This window comes from Gorilla gorilla, chromosome 8 (assembly GCF_029281585.2).
Source record: "Gorilla gorilla gorilla isolate KB3781 chromosome 8, NHGRI_mGorGor1-v2.1_pri, whole genome shotgun sequence".
Classification (NCBI taxonomy): Eukaryota; Metazoa; Chordata; class Mammalia; order Primates; family Hominidae; genus Gorilla; species Gorilla gorilla.
The window spans coordinates 115,066,868-115,083,413 of NC_073232.2; the positions used below are offsets into that span (position 1 = coordinate 115,066,868).

The 16,546-nt window shown below is 46.4% G+C and overlaps 1 protein-coding gene and 1 non-coding gene across 3 annotated transcripts in view; both read left to right on the forward strand.

Annotated features, from left to right (window-relative positions):
* Positions 1-16,546, forward strand: part of WBP1L (WW domain binding protein 1 like) — a 77,140-nt gene that overhangs the window by 50,618 nt on the left and 9,976 nt on the right. For both annotated transcript variants that reach the window (XM_004050027.5, XM_004050028.5), the window contains exon 2: positions 8,205-8,307. In XM_004050027.5, the coding sequence (XP_004050075.3) occupies positions 8,205-8,307 (103 nt within the window). The remainder of the gene's footprint in view (positions 1-8,204; positions 8,308-16,546) is intronic.
* LOC115936103 (U6 spliceosomal RNA) lies at positions 14,208-14,310 on the forward strand. The gene has a single exon (XR_004071685.1). It is a non-coding gene; the product is annotated as a U6 spliceosomal RNA (small nuclear RNA).

A 16,546-nucleotide genomic window follows, 5' to 3' on the forward strand; every position in this document is an offset into this window, starting at 1 on the left:
CATGATCTCGGCTCACTGCAACCCCCGCCTCTCAGGTTCAAGCGATTTTCCTGCCTCAGCCTCCCGAGTAGCTGGGACTACAGGCGCCCGCCACCACGCCCAGCTAATTGTATTTTTAGTAGAGATGGAGTTTCACAGTGTTAGCCAGGATGGTCTCGATCTCCTGACCTCATGATCTGCCCACCTTGGCCTCCCAAGGTGCTGGGATTATAGGCATGAGCCACTGTGCCCGGCCGAAATTTTGTATCTTTAATCAGTCTTTTATAGAAAAGTTTTAGTTATCCCTTTAAATATTTCCTCTCCTCCATTCTTTTCTTCTCAAGCTTCTTTCTCATTTTTCATTTCCATGTTTTCTCTTGTAGAAGCACTTTGATGGTAATTTTCTCAGATCTGTTCTCTAGTTCATCAATTTCCTCTTTAACTTGGTCTCCTCTCTGTGTGACCCATCTGTTGAGTTTTTTATTTCAATAACTATTTTTCTACAAGTTTTATCTGCCTGTTACTATTTCTTGTTTGGTAATGTTCTTTTCTTGTGTTTTTAATTCTTTCTTTTTGGCTTTAATCATTTGAAATATGCTTGTATCTTATAGGGACTTTTTTTCAGGGGGTCTTATCCTGCTATTTGTTGAATTTGTCATCTTGTTTGTAACGGATTAGTTTTGCATACATTTTTATATTTTGGATTGTGAGCTTATCTTCAACAGAACTTTATTTTTATTTTTATTTTTATTTTTGAGACAGTCTCTCACTGTCGCCCAGGCTGGAGTACAATGGTGCGATCTCTGCTCACTGCAACCTCCGCCTCCCGGGTTCAAGCAATTCTCCTGCCTCAGCGTCCGGAGTAGCTGGGATTACAGGCGCCCGCCACCACGCCCAGCTAATTTTTTTGTATTTTTATTACAGACGGGGTTTCACTATGTTGGCCAGGCTGGTCTCGAATTCCTGACCTCGTGATCCGCCCGCCTCAGCCTCCCAAAGTGCTGGGATTACAAGCGTGAGCCACCGCGCCTGGCCAACAGAACTTTATGTGTAGGAATCCTTTGTGCCGTGGCTGAGGGTAGATCTCTTCAGAGTTTTGTATTTCTGCCAGATGTTGCAGGTTTATTGCCAGCCTGGGACTACTTTTTGTGTTAAATTTTTGGCTTGGGGATCCTCAGACCATGTAGTAGTAGTACAATTCAAATCTGAAATAATCTGTGATCACCCATTATTAGAGGAGATACTGTTTTCCTCCCACTTCAGAGTTTTTATCGTCACTATGTGCCAGTGGGCTAATGTTTTTTCTAATCTGTTCTCCCCCTCTGAGGGCCCCAGCTTTGTACTGGTTCTCAGTTCCAATTCCCTGTTTCAGGTGGGCCCAAGATCAACAAACTACCCCACTTTCTAGGTCAACTGGAAAGGCCTGATCTCATTTACTACTGTGGTTTCTAGTTCCCGCTGTCGTTTTTGGTCCCAGGTGATCCTCCTTGCTTTCTTGCAAGTTCAGCTTTGTGATTAAAAGTGATTGTTGTATAGCCAGGGTTTTATAGCAGAATAATTTTTAGTTACCTACCCAGCTATATTGCCAGAAGCGGAAACTCTCCCCTCCCACCCCCCCGAATCTCTTGCTCATTGCTATAGCTATAGCATCCCGCATAGTGCCTGGCACATAGTTGGGGGAAGGGGGTCAATACATATGTGTTAAATGATTTGGAGAACTGAACATTTCCATTAGGAATTAGTTCTTGGCCAGGCACGGTGGCTCACACCTGTAATCCCAGCATTTTGGGAGGCCGAGGTGGGAGGATCCCTTGAGCCCAGGAGTTCAAGACCAGCCTGGGCAACATGAGGAGACCCTGTCTCTATTTAAACAAACAAAAAAAGATTTAGTTCTTCCTGCAGGGAAAGCCAGAGGTGATGCTCCAAATTAATTCATATCCAGCAGCCAAGATATTTGGTGTCCTGTGCTTTAGCATCCCAGGAAGGACTTCAATTCTTATTTTTCACTCTTAAACTTTAAAGTGTTTTCCTAAGGACATGACGCTGTTGCCATTAGCCAGTTGCTAGCAGAGTTTTCCAGACCCATAAATTGGCAGATTAAAACCATGCCTGGGGAAACATTACTACTGCCCAGTGTGTCTTTTTATGCTGGCAGTTAGAAAGTTTTTACGCTGATTAAATTGACCTTTACAGTGGCTCAGCTAAGAATAGCAACTGTAAGATGTGGAAACTGTTGAGGAAAATGTTGTTAGTCCCACAGTTTATACTGCCACCAAAGAGAGGAGATAATTTTTTGCATATGTGCAAAAGGCATACTGTTTATCCTTTCCAGTGTAAAAATGTTTTTTCCAGTTTGGTGTTGGTTTTGCTTGTCTCTTCTTTATGCCTTTGTTTTCTGTTTGGTAACCATGTGTGCCTTGTCTCTCAGAGCTGGTCACTGTGGCACCGGGGCTGAAGGCACATACCTGTAATAAATAGGGCTCCTAGTAGCCACTACCACGGTCATTCCCGAGGTGAAAGGCCTCAGCATAAGCGCATTCTTTATGCACCAAAGTTCCTTTTTGACAAGTTGTACATTTCTAGCTTTCTGGGGTTTTGTTTTAGCCATGGAGTTTTGTGCAAATGAAAACATTGCCAGGAAGATGATATCTTTAAAATGCAAGTATGATCTTGTTACCTCCCTGTACAGAGTGGTCCCCACCTACCTAACTTTCCTATCTACTTCTTCTACCATCTCCTTCTAGCCAAAAGGGCTTTGCTTGTAGCATTTTCTCTGCCTGCGATGTTCTTCCCTGTCCTCTTCCTAGTTACTTTTTTTTCTTTTCTTTTCTTTTTTTTTTTGAGACAGTGTTTCGCTCTTGTTGCACAGGCTGGCGTGCAATGGTGCGATCTCAGCTCACCACAGCCTCCGCCTCCCGGGTTCAAGCGATTCTTCTGCCTCAGGCTCCCAAGTAGCTGGGATTACAGGCATGTGCCACCACACCTGGCTAATTTTTGTATCTTTAGTAGAGACGGGGTTTCTCCATGCTGGTCAGGCTGGTTTCAAACTCCTGACCTCAAGTGATCCGCCAGCCTTGGCCTCCCAAATTGCTGGAATTACAGACGTGAGCCACTGTGCCCCCTAGTTACTGACTTTTTAACCGTACTGTCAATCTCAGTTCAAGCTTACCTTCCTCCCAGAAGCTGTTCTGGACCTTCTTGACCAGTTCCTGGGTCTTATCTTTTACTCACTGTCACCTAATCTGCACTTTTCCTTCCCAACATTTATTGTAGTCGCAGTTTTATCTGCGTAATTATTTTACCAACTTTCATTAGACTGTAAGTTCCATGAGGATGGCCTAAACAATATAATAATGTGTAATGTGCTTTGAAGATGCTTGGAAGAAAAGCATAAGCTAGGTGTGGTGGCTCATGCCTGTAATCCCAGCACTTTGGGAGGCCAAAATGGGACGATTGCTTAAGGCCAGGAGTTCGAGATCTGCCTGAGCAACATAGTGAGACCCTGTCTCTACCAAAAAAGTAAAAATAAAAAAGCCAGATATGATGGCACATGGCTGTAGTCCTAGCTACTCGGGAGGCTGAGGCAGAAGGATCACATGAGCCCAGGAGTTTGAGGCTGTAGTGAGCTACAGTCGTGCCACTGTACTCCAGCCTGGACAACAGAGCAAGACCTTGTCTCCAATAAGTACGTAAATAGTAAAAGCATAGGATAATCATAAAGGGTGCTGAGAATTTTTCATATTTGACCTTTCCATTGCATTCTTTCCAGTTCCTTTTTCTTTTCTTCTTCATGTGTCTGGAGCAGCCCACATTGCCACAGAGAACTTGGCTGTTCTGAAACAATTCTGAGTGAAGGCAAAGTGCTTTTTGGATGGTCTTTCATGCTCAGCAATAGTGGCTCACAGAATAATGCTGATAGTAGGAGCCCAGAGAATTTAATTAGCCCAAGGTCACACAGTTAATAGCCCTACTGTAAAAGCTGGGCTTTGAACCCAGATCCAGCTCACTCTTTTTTTTTTTTTTTTTTGAGACAGGGTCTGGCTCTGTCACCCAGGCTAGCGTGCCGTGGTGCAATCATGGCTTGCTGCAGCCTCAACCTTCTGGGCTCAAGCAGTCCTCCCACCTCAGCCTTCCAAGTAGCTGGGACTACAGGTGTGCAACATCACACCCAGCTAATTTTATTATTTTTTTTTGGTTGAGATGGGGTTTTGCCATGTTGTCCAGGCTGGTCTCAAACTCCTGGGCTCCAGTAATCTGCCCACCTGGGCCTCCCAAAGTGCTGAAATTATAGGCGTGACCCATCACACCTGGCCCCAATGAACTCTTAACTACTTAGGCTTTGTGTAGATCTTAAGCCACCGGGAGGTGTTTGAGTCCTAGGTGTGCAACAATTAGGCTCCTCATATAAGGAGGGTTGGAAGAGCACCAGGCAGCATTTCCACACCACTGTTCTTTGCTGTGGATTTGCATGAGAGGAGACATAGATTTCATGATATCTTGCATTGGCTTGAGGCTGTTATGTCAGGGTGGAAAGGGGATGGGGAGGATAATAAAACCTTAAAGTTGAAGGAGACGGCTGGGCGTGGTGGCTCACGCCTGTAATCCCAGCTACTCGGGAGGCTGAGGCAGGAGAATCATTTGAACCCGGGAGGTGGAGGTTGCAGTGAGTCAAAATCACGCCACTGCATACCAGCTTGGGCAACAGAGTGAGACTCCGTCCTCCCCACCCCCACAAAAGAAAATGTAAGGAGACATTACGGGTGATCTTAACCAGACCTAGGGCCATTGAGTAACTTGCCTAAAGTTCATTTCTGTGTAGTGATAGAGCTGGGGTCTACAAAAATTAGCCAGGTGTGGTGGCGTGCACCTGTAGTCCCAGCTACTCAGGAGGCTGAGGCAGGAGGATCAGTTGAGCCTGGAGGTCGAGGCTGCAGTTAGCCGTGATCAGGCCACTCTACTCCAGCCTGGGCGACAGTTAGACTCTGAGTGAAAAAGAAAAAAGTAGGGGGGTGCGGGGAGAGCTGGGGCCAAACCCAAGGCTCCTGGGTTTTCCATACCACTATTGACTGACACCAGCATGTCTCTCTGAAGGAACTCACTTTGGCACTCATATCTCACTATCTCCTGAATCCTCCTTCACCTCTTCCTTGCTAGAGGTCCACCTTCTTTCGTACCGCTGCAGCAGAAAATGACAGTTCCCGTAACCAAGACTATCCCAGGCAGCTCAGGGACTCTGTATTTAGAGGAGGGAGAAGGACCACAGGGGACTAGATATATAGATGGCCACAACTTGTGATGGTTCAACTTAGTGATTTTTCAACTTTATGGTGGTGCAATTGATACATGCAGCCAGTAGAAATCATTTGTTTTTCATTTTTAATACAGTATTAAGTAGATGACGAGATATTCAATACTTTATTGTAAAATAATTTGTGTTAGAGGATTTTACCAAACCATAGGCTGATGTAAGTTCTGAGCAGTTTAAGGTAAGCTAGGCTAAGCTATGCTGTTCAGGAGATTAACTGTGTTAAATGCATTTTTGACTGACGATATTTTCAATTTATGATGGGTTTACCAGAACATAACCCCATTGTAAGCCGAGAAACTTCCGTACTGTGTTAAAAACTGTTTGAGGAACACTGGATTAAATGATGCTTCCACTGTTCTGCTCTCCCTGGGAAAGCGGAGGCAGAACGGTGAAGCAGAGTGAGGTCTTGTTTATTCCAGGCCCCCTGCCTCGGTGCACAGAAGATCCGAGAGAAAAGCTGACTGACAGCAGTAGGTCATGAGGATGCCACTTGTTTAGATTTCAAATGCATTCCACTCTATGTCTCACTTAGGACCAGTTGACAGCCGTGTGTTCCGAGCCTGGGCTGCCTCTGGTGAATTTTCCTGAGACAGAAGTGTCATTGGATTCTTTCTTGTGCCAAGTGTAGGCACCACTGCCTCTTTTAGAAACTATGTGGACACTTTGAACTGTGCTCTTTCAAGCCAGTGCCGGAAGAATGGCATTCGCAGGGCCTGGTAAACTGGGGAGAAACTTTCTGATGTTTTTATGAAAGGCATGTTTTGCTCTGAAGTCAAAGAGTGTGTGTTCTGGCCAAAGTAGCAAGCATAGATCTGTTTTTTCCACATGCACCAGGCTTCAGAGGAGAAGTTGACTAGATAGCCAGTGTCTCATTTTGCTTGTGGTGGGCATGGGATGGTGAAAACGGAAGGAGGAAGAAGTACAGGGGCAACATATTTAGATGGTCCACAACTTGCGATGGTTCAACTTAATGGTTTTTCAACTATGATGGTGTGAATGGCATACATGGCCAGTAGAAATCATTCTGTTTTTCACTTTTAGTACAGGATTAAGTAGATTGTATGAGAAATCCAACTTGATAGCCAGTCTCATTTTGCTTATGGTGGACGTGGGAGGGTGGTGGTGGGGCGGCGGGGGAAGGAGCACATAGAAGGAACTCTGCGTGCAATGTTGTGAGGGCCTCATTGTCAGGGTTTATAAATTTCTCGTTTCCTTCTTTCTAAACTCTCATATCAGAATGTAAAGTTTTTAAGACCAAGAAACACCTAAAGATTTATGGTGGAAACGTGCACTAAGCCGGGGAACTGGTTTTCAGCCCTGTGCTTTCTCTTGTCCTCTCCGTGTGGCTTCAGGTGCCAGTCCTGTTTCTGCCCAGCCTCTAGCCCTGTAGACAGTCACTGGAGTGCCTGGTGTATACCCTTGGCCAAGTAGACAGTGTAGTAAAGCATGGCCCAGAGAGGAGGAGCCGACCATGTGACTTCAGTTTCCACTGGCAGCCGTCTGCCGGATGTGCACTGTGGGCAGGGCCAGCCTGAGTCGCCGCAAATACTGTGGCTTTAGTTTATTTGCTGAGCAGGGCTTTTTTCCTTCTTAACTCTGAGCTTCTTGGGGATAAGGACAATGTCTTATTCATCTTTGTATCCCTTGAACCCAACACAATGCTTGGCACAAAGACAGCGTCCAGTAAGTGACTGTGTTATTGTTTAAAATGAAGAAATGTTGAAGGCCACATATAGCAGATGCCTTACAGGTTTCGTCATCTGCATAGTGGCCCCAAGTACATTTTGGGCTGAGGTTAACGTTGGTCTGGGAGGTATTTTATATCTTACATGTGAAACTTTTTTTTAAAGTTCCCCTCCATCCTCATCCACCAGTGCTGTGGACAGAATTTGGCAGACTGCTAGATGGCCACTCAGTAGTGCCCTTTATGTGAGTGTCCCTGACAAGGGACAGTATGAATCCTGGATCCAGTCAGAATTCTTTTTCAATAAGCAAAAATGATCTAGCAGATTAAAATTAGACTGGGTTATCTGAGCAGTTCGGCCCTTTATTGAAAAGTAAAGAATTTCAGTTGTAGATTTTTTTTGTTGTTGCCCTCTTTAGGATCACACTGTGAATTAACCTTGGAGAGAAAGTGTTTTAAAAAGGAGAATGGAATAACTGAGCAGATGCTAATCCTAGAATACATACCGCTTTAATTATTCCAGGAAGTTTCACAGAAAAGCCAGTTTTATTTAAAATGTACTGCTAATTACCAGGGAATCATCACCCTCCTACCAGCTGAGGTTAGCACCGGAACATGAAATGTTTCTACTTGGACCTAAAGTGAGGCAGCCCTTGCCTGTCCTGTCCGAGGAAAACTTCACTCTGCCAATTGCTTTTGTGTCCTGAATCTCCTCTCCTCTTTAATAAACCATATTTTTTCCCCTAAACTCTGTTGTTGTTGTGTAAATCTTTTAAAGTTTTTTTGTTTGTCTTTTTTATTTTTTATTTTTGAGACAGAGTCTCGCTCTGTCGCCCAGGCTGGAGTGCAGTGGTGTGATCTTGGCTCACTGCAATCTCTGCCTCTCTTGTTCAAGCGATTCTCCTGCCTCAACCTCCTGAGTAGCTGGGATTACAGGCGCGCACCACCACGCCTGGCTAATTTTTATATTTTTAGTAGAGACGGGATTTCATCATGTTGGTCAGGCTGGTCTTGAACTCCTGACCTCGCGATCTGCCTGCCTCGGCCTCCCAAAGTGCTGGCAATACAGGTGTGAGCCACCGCGCCTGGCCAAAGTTGTTTTTCTTAATGGAATAAACATTGATACAAACTGTTATGGGGGCTGGTGAATAGACAACCAGGAGGACAATGATGAGAAGGAAAGTGTTCAAAAGCTGTCATTTAATATGCTAACATGCTCTTTTAATTTTTTAGGATAAGGAAGCCTGTGTGGGTACCAACAATCAAAGCTACATCTGTGACACAGGACACTGCTGTGGACAGTCTCAGTGCTGCAACTACTACTATGAACTCTGGTGTAAGTCCTTGCTCGGGTGCCTCTCAGTATCCCAGGGTCCCAGTTGCTGCCTCTGCTTAGTGGGAAACTCTGGGCATTAGCCCTTTTCGGATTCTCTTGGGGACAGTGTTGGTGAGTGGAATCTGTTTATGGGTTCCAGAAGTGCTTCCTTTGTAGAGGAAGAGAGTTCTGGTGCTCTTTGGACTTTGTAAGCTGAAGACTGGAGAATATGGTCTTAGCCAGGTCTGCTGCAGAAGCTCTTGCCTGAGGTTCTCCTGGCTGCCCTCTCCATTGTGTGCTGAGCAGCTGACAACAACTTAGATGCTTCCTTGGGCCCTCCCAGAAGCCCAGGTTTGCCTTTCTTTTTTTTTTTGACAGAGTCTCGCTCTGTCACCAGGCTGGAGTGCAGTGGCGCAACCTCAGCTCATTGCAGCCTCTGCCTCCCGAGTTCAACTGATTCTCCTGCCTCAGCCTCCTGAGTAGCTGGTACTACAGGTGCGCGCCACCATGCCCAACTAATTTTTGTATTTTTAGGAGAGATGGGGTTTCACCGTATTGGCCAGGATGGTCTCGATCTGTTGACCTCGTGATTTGCCCGCCTCAGCTTCCCAAAGTGCTGGGATTAGAGGCGTGAGCCACCGCACCTGGCTGGCTTGCTGTTTTTGCAGAGAGAGGTTGCAAGCCAAGCTACTATGAATGCCAGGCCACTCTAGATGGTCACTATGCCATTTTCTTGTAAGGACCACAGGGGCTTCCAGAATTTCCCATAGAACCTCATGGAGTGCCTCTGTTTCTGAGGGTCCTTCGGAAAGGAACAGTCTTTCCCTAGGTCCCTGCCTATAGAGGACCTTCTGGAGAAAGGGAGTCTTGAGGCTCAGCTCCTTTTATTTCTTACCCAGTTCTCACATGGAAGCTCCTGGAGGATTCTCCAGTGTACCTAACCTTTCACTGTCAGCTAAATGCCATGTGGAGGCTGGGCACAGTAGCTCACACTTATAATCCCAGCACCCTGGGAGGCCAAAGCATGTGGATCACTTGAGCCCAAGAGTTCAATACCAGCCTGGCTAACATGGTGAAACCCCCTCTCTACTAAAAATACAAAAGTTATCTGGGCATGGTGGTGTGTGCCTGTAGTCCCAGCTACTCAGGAGGCTGAGGCAGGAGAATCACTTGAACCCGGGAGGCAGAGGTTGCAGTGAGACAAGGTTGTGCCACTGCACTCCAGCCTGGGCAACAGAGCGAGGCTCCATCTAAAAAAAAAAAAAAAAAAAAAATGCCATGTGGAAACCATCTTTGTCTTGCCACTGGTTTGACTGAAGCCAGAACCACTTGCTTCTTCAAGTTGCACGACAGTGGTGATGGTGTTAGGGTCTTCAGGGAGTGACCCAAGGTTGCTTCAACTGACATCTTTGTACTCTGACCTTCCTGGAACTCAGACGAGACAGTGTAGGATGCTGGACAAAGAATGAGAGGGTGTGGGGGAGGTGGTGCTTAGGACAGTGAGGCCCCAGGTGACCCACATTGCAGTCGTTCTTACAATTGTCTCTTGAGAAAGGAGACTGCAGGCGGTTTCCCCAGATGATTCTAAGCCCTCATCACTGCCTCCATTTGGAAACAGACTTCGGGTTTGTCAAACCATGACCTTGCCCCCACCATCCTATCTGCGCTTTTCCCCTTTCTCATCCCCCCATCAACCCCTGTGTCAGTGATATGGCAAGAAAGCAGCCAGAAGGACTATTGTTTGGTCCAGAAAGGAAATTAGACTCTTGGCTGGGAGGTCTGTCCATCTGAAATGCAGTTGTATTTGTAGCCAACAGGAGTGGTTCCTCCAAACAAGACCTCTCCCTCACCCTCGCCTTTCCCTTTTGAGGACTGAGGACGGGCTCATCTGCCTTTCTGAGGAATTCCAGGAGCAGTCCAGTGCAGGAGAGCACAGGGCTCAAGATGTCCCCACCAGACCTGCAGATATATAAGCAGCGGTGAAGGAGGGCACAGTCATTGTTGCTATTTTAGAAGGGGTGGGGCTGAGAAACTTACTAGAGGACACACAGTGCCAAGCAGGTAGACAGACTCTGTTTAAATGTTTTAAAATGCAGATAACCACAGGGTTCAAATTCTCCTTCCCACCCTTTGTTAAAACAAAAGTCGAAGCTGGGCTGCCAAAAAGCCACAGAGCTGCAGTTTGTTTTTCTGGGTCCTGGCCAGGCGGCATCAGTTGTGAAAAGGAACAAAGTTGCTCATGGCCCCGTCTCAGATTGACAGAGCCTCCTGGGCTTTTGGCAGAGCCGACTCAGGAGCCACCTGAATTGGGTCACCAAAGCCAGGGCAGGGGGGTGGAGTGGTGGGGACAGGGAGACCCAGAGGGCAAGGAGGTAGTCTGGGAAAGCAGGTGCCTCACCCCAAGGGCTTAAAGAAAGTCAGAGAAAGAGCTGCATGAACGGCTAAGTGTCTCTCTAGCTATGGGCATTTAGGAAAGGAGGAGGCCCAGCAGAGAGCAGTGTCTAGACGGAGAGAAAAGGTGCCCCGTTAAATGAGCTGGCATGTGTTTTCCATGTTCTGGAGGCATGGGAGACATAAAAGCAAAACGCCCCTCTCAGGAAGTCCTCCGACCTCCCTCTTTATTGAGGTCATGGCTTCTGCCTGGTGTGTATGGGAGGGAGGTTGATGTTAGAACAAACACCTGAAGTTCTTATCAAAACGGCACTTTTTGTTGCTTTCAACCCTGTTCCCTCTAACTGCCTCTCAACTTTGCCTGAAGTGTGAAAGTCACGGGCTTTGGGCTGATTTCCTTCCCACCTTCCTTTGGAAAGAAAATTCCTCAGCCAGGAAATCCTTTGGCAGAGTTTTCATCAGACAGGGCAACTCCTTAATTATAGTTGCCTACAGGAAAGGCCTCCGGGAAAAAATGCCATTTCTACCCACCCTTTACCTCTACTAAACTGCATTTTCCTGTGTGCTGAGGAAAATTCTCAATTCTCACACACATACTTAATACACACACACACGGTTTACACAGACACACAAGCACACGTAGACCTGAGCTCTGGCCGGCAACCTTTCCCACAGGTCTTTTCAATGTTTCATAACCTAAACCAGTTATTGGGCCTGCATGTGTTGAGAACGGCAGATCCTGTTTAATAGGGGCAGTAGTTGAGGCTATTAAGGACCTATCGTTGTTAGTATTATCTCCATGCATTTTTACGGCACCTGTACTTTAATTCATCATTCCATCAGTTATTCATTCAGCAAACCCTTATTCCAGTGCTCTTGAACTTTAGCGGGCATCAGAATTTCCTGAAGGGCTACCGAAAACACACACTTCTGGGCCCTATTCCCAGAGCTTTTGATTCAAAACTGAGAATTTAAAAACCTGAGAATGTGCAATTGTAACAAGTTCCTGGTTGATGCTGTGACCTCCTCTGGGCTGGAAATTGGAGAGACAGAATTCTTACCTTCAGAAGGTAATCCAGCAGGGAGGGGATAGGATGTGCATTGGCCCAAACCCCAAAGCCACTCCTCCCAGTTCTCATCCCGGGGCTCTCTCCACTCAGCAAGCTACATTTTCCAGGGAGAGATCAAAGTTGGGAATTTCTGCCCTTGAGATCATTTGGGAGAATTTCACCCAGGCATCAATTTCCCCTGGTTTGGGCTTTAGGAGGGAGAGGGGTATGTTTCTGGACGGTGGAATTTCCCTGAAGTGACACGAAACAGGCTATTAGCAAATCCTGTCAATGCTGCCCAACTCGTTTTTCATTTTTTATTCTCTCTCTTTTTTTCTTTCTCTCTCTCTTTCCTTTCCCTCCCTCCCATCTCCCTCCTCCTCTCTCCCCTCCCTCTCCACTCTTCCTCTCCCCTCCCTCCCCACTCTTCCTCCCCCCTCCCTCCCACCCTTCCCTACCCTTTCCCCCACCCCCACCCTTCCCCCACCCTGCCACCCCTCCCCCACCTCCCCACCCTTCCCCCCACCCTCCCCTCCCCTTCCTCCACCCTCCCCTCCCCTTCCCCCACCCTCCCCTACCCTTCCCCCACCCTCCCCTACCCTTCCCCCAGCCTTTCCCTTTCCCCCTTCCCCCTCCTCCTTCCACCTTCCCCTTCCTTCCTTCCTTCCTTCCTTCCTTCCTTCCTTCCTTCCTTCCTCTTTTTGTGTGTGTGAGACAAGGTTTCACTCTATCACCCAGGCTGGAGTGTAGTGGCATGATCTTTGGTCACTGCAGCCTTAACCTCCTGGACTCAAGGGATCCTCCTGCCTCAGCCACTTAAGTAGCTGGGACTATGAGTGTGTGCCACCATGCCCATCTAATTTTTGTATTTTTTTGTAGAGATAAGGTTTTGCCATGTTGCCCAAGCTTCGTTTTTTACCTGCTGTTTTTTTTTTTGTTTGTTTTTAGTTTGTCTTAAGATACCCATTGTTAGCAAGAGCTCAGTAAATAGGAGTTGACTGAATTTCCAGTGCCAAGAACAGAACCTAAAAGCAGACTGTGGACTTGTTCCTAACCTGTGTTTCTTTTTTCCTTTTCTTTTTTGAGACAGCGTCTCATTCCCTCGCCCAGGCTGAAGTGCAGTGGCATGATCTCGCTTCCCAGGTCCAAGCGATTCTCCCACCTCAGCCTCCCAAATAGCTGGAATTACAGATGTGCGCCAGCATGCCCAGCTAATTTTTGTATTTTTAGTAGAGATGGGGTTTCACCATGTTGGCCAGGCTGGTCTCCAAATTCTGACCTCAAGTGATCCACCTGCCTCAGCCTCCCAAAGTGCTGGGATTACAGGCATGAGCCACCACACTGGGCCCTTTGTTTCTTTATGGAATACTTTTTGGGGGTTAAAAGGGAAATTGAAAGGAAATTTTAAAGGAAACCCTTCCCATCTATGGTTAAGGGTGTAACAACAACAATAAACATACTAAGAACTTACCATACATCAGGCATAGTTCTGCGTATACTACATATATTAACTCATTTAGTCCTCACAGTGACCAGATAAGTTAGAGACCTTCATTCTCCCCGTTTTACAGATGAGGGAAGTAAAACCAAAATGACCAAGGTCACAAAGCTAGAATATGTGTTTTTAAGCTGGGCTTTGAACCCAGGCCATCTGCCTTTTCTCTTCCGCGTCTGCAGTCATGCTTGTAGGAAAGTTGGCTGGGCTTTCAGAAGAAGTTGCGAGTCTCTGACATCTTCATTTCCCAAATTCAGGCCTTTTCTACTGTGGCAGTGGCAGGAGCTCTTGCTGAGGGCAAGGAAGGGCCAGGGGAGCCAGTCACCCACCGTCCTGCAGGATGGGAGGAGAGCTCACTTACAGTATACTTGAGCCTCCTAATGGGGAATTTCCTGCCAGTTGAAGAGTGGTGTTTTCCTAAGTTTGTAGTGAACTCTTGGGGTTTGTAGTGTAGTCATGGGGCACATGACTCAGTTCCTACACTGGACTGTGATTGTTTTTAAAAACATGTTTTCCATTTTGCTTAGCATGACAAATGCACCCCACAGTGAACTCACAATTTTCAAACTTGTCTTTGAGGAATGTAGTCTCTTGGTAGGTGTGTGTTTGTCGGGGAAAGGAGGGTCATATTTCTGTCTCTGGTGTGTCTTTTGTTGGGTTTTCCTTTTTTTTTTTTTTTTGGAGGCAGGGTCTTGCTCTGTCTGTTGCCCAGGCTGGAGTGCAGTGGCGCTATCTTGGCTCACTGCAAGCTCCGCTTCCCAGGTTCACGCCATTCTCCTGCCTCAGCCTCCCGAGTGGCTGGGACTATAGGCGCCTGCCACTACGCCCAGCTAATTTTTTGTATTTTTAGTGGAGACGAGGTTTCACTGTGTTAGCTAGGATGGTCTCCTCGTGATTCGCCCGCCTTGTCCTCCCAAAGTGCCGGGATTCCAGCCTTGAGCCACCGCGCCCAGCCAGGTTTTCCTTTTTTTAAACTTTTCTTCTTTGTGCTTACTTCAGCAGCACCTATACTAAAATTGGAATGATACTGAGATTAGTGTGGCCCCGGCCAAGGATAGCAGGCAAATTTGTGAAGCACTCCATAAAAAAAAGTAAACAATGTAAAAATGAACTTTCTTCCTTGGCTTTGAAATCTAGCTAAAAGATTAAAATTTTTCCTAAGTTGGCCAGGTGTGGTGACTCACACCTGTAATCCCAGCACTTTGGGAGGCTGAGGTGGGTGGATCACTTGAGGTCAGGAGTTCGAGACCAGCCTGGCCAACATGGTGAAATGCCATCTCCACTAAAAATACAAAATTAGCTGGGTGTGGTGGTGCATGCCTGTAGTTCCAGCTACTTGGGAGGCTGAGGCAGGAGAATCGTTTGAACCCGAGAGGCGGAGGTTGCAGTGAGCCGAGATCACACCACTGCACTCCAGCCTGGGTGACAGAGCGAGACCCTGTCTCAAAAAAAAAAAAAAAAAAGCCCTTTTTTTTTTTTTAAATTATACTTCTGGTTCAGTGAATCTAGCCTTTTTCTGGATCAAGGATTCCTTTAAAAATCTGATGAACACTTTAAATTCTCTCCCCAAGAAAAACTTGTAATCACACTGCAGTAGTCAGGATAGGCTAAGTTGTGCCACAGGAACAAGCAAGTCCAAAATCCTAGTGACCTAAAAACAGCAGGTTTATTCCTCACTCACACTGTATGTCCATCGAAGGTTGGATGAGAGTTTTGTTTCCACTTCACCATCCTCTGAGACCCAGACTGATGTGAAATCACCATCTGGGATGTTGCCAGTTGCCAAAACGGAAGGAAGACTACTGGAGGGTCTCATATTAGCAAGACACATTTTGGCCTCTAAGTGACATATATCACATCCAATCTCGATTCATTAGTTAGACTTAGTCCCAAAGCCTCACCCAGTCACAAGGGGGTCAGGAAGTTCAAGCCTACCCACATGCCTAGAAGGAGAAGAAGCAGAAATACTTGGCAAACATGAAAACCAATGCATGCGATTTTCTTTAAAACGGGGAAAACAAAACAAAACAAAAACAACCATGTTGGCCAGGTGTGGTGGCTCATACCTGTAATCCTAGCACTTTGGGAGCCAAGGTGGGAGGATTACTTGAAGCCAGGAGTTTGAGACCAGCCTGGGCAACAAAGTGAGACCACCCCCCTATATCTACAAAAAATTTAAAAATTAGCCAGGTGTGGTGTGCACCTGTAGTCCTAGCTACTAGAGAGGCTAAAGTGGGCTCCTTGAGCCCAGGAGTTGGAGGCTGTAGTGAGTTCTGGTGTCTACTGTACTCCAGCCTGGGTGACAGAGTAATACCTGTCTCAAAAATTTATTTTAATTAAATTTTTAAAAAAATTGTAAAAGCTATGAAATAGATCATATATATTGCAGTATAAAAGTTAGAAGTTGGTTTACCTTTAGGTAGAGAACTATTGAAAAAATGACTGGTGGCCAGGTAAAAAACTAGTAGAGTTAGATGCTGGCTATGTTTTTTTTTTTTTAGAGATGGGATCTCGCTGTGTTACCCAGGCTGACCTCACAAGAAGCAATCCTCTCATCTCAGCCCCCCAAGTAGCTAGGATTTTAGTTGTGAGCCACTGCGCCAAGCAGATGCTGATTACCTAATGGGAGAATGTACTTTTAAAATTTTAAAGTTTGGCCATCTCTGGTATTTCACACCTGTAATCCCAGCACTTTGGGAGGCTGAGGCAGAGGGATTGCTTGAGGCCGGAGTTTGTTTGAGACCAGCCTGGGCAACCTTGTGAGACCTCATCTCAACAACAACAACAACAAAATTAGCGGGGTGTGGTGGTGCATGCCCGTAGTCCCAGCTACTCAGGAGGCCAGAGCAGGAGGATCACCTGAGCCCAGGAGATCAAGGCTGCAGTGAGCTGCATTCACACCACTGCACTCTACCCTGGGTGACAGTGAGACCTTGTCTCTTAAAAATAAGTGAAAAAAAATTGGCCTGGCACGGTGGCTCACACCTGTAATCCCAGCACTTTGGGAGGCTGAGGCGGGCGGATCCCTTGAGCTCAGGATTTTGAGACCAGCCTGGCCAACATGGTGAAACCCTGTCTCTACTAAAATTACAAAAAAAAAAAAAAAAAAAACAATTAGATGGGTGTAGTGGCACGCACCTGTAGTTGCAGCTGCTCAGGAGGCTGAGGCACAAGAATCCCGTGAGCCTGGGAGGCGGAGGTTGCAGTGAGCTGCGTTCCCTTGCCACTCCAGCCTAAGCGACAGAATGAGACCCTGTCTCAAAAAATAAATAAATAACAATAAAGTAAAAAAAAAAAAAGTTATAAAGTAACACAGAAGTATAAT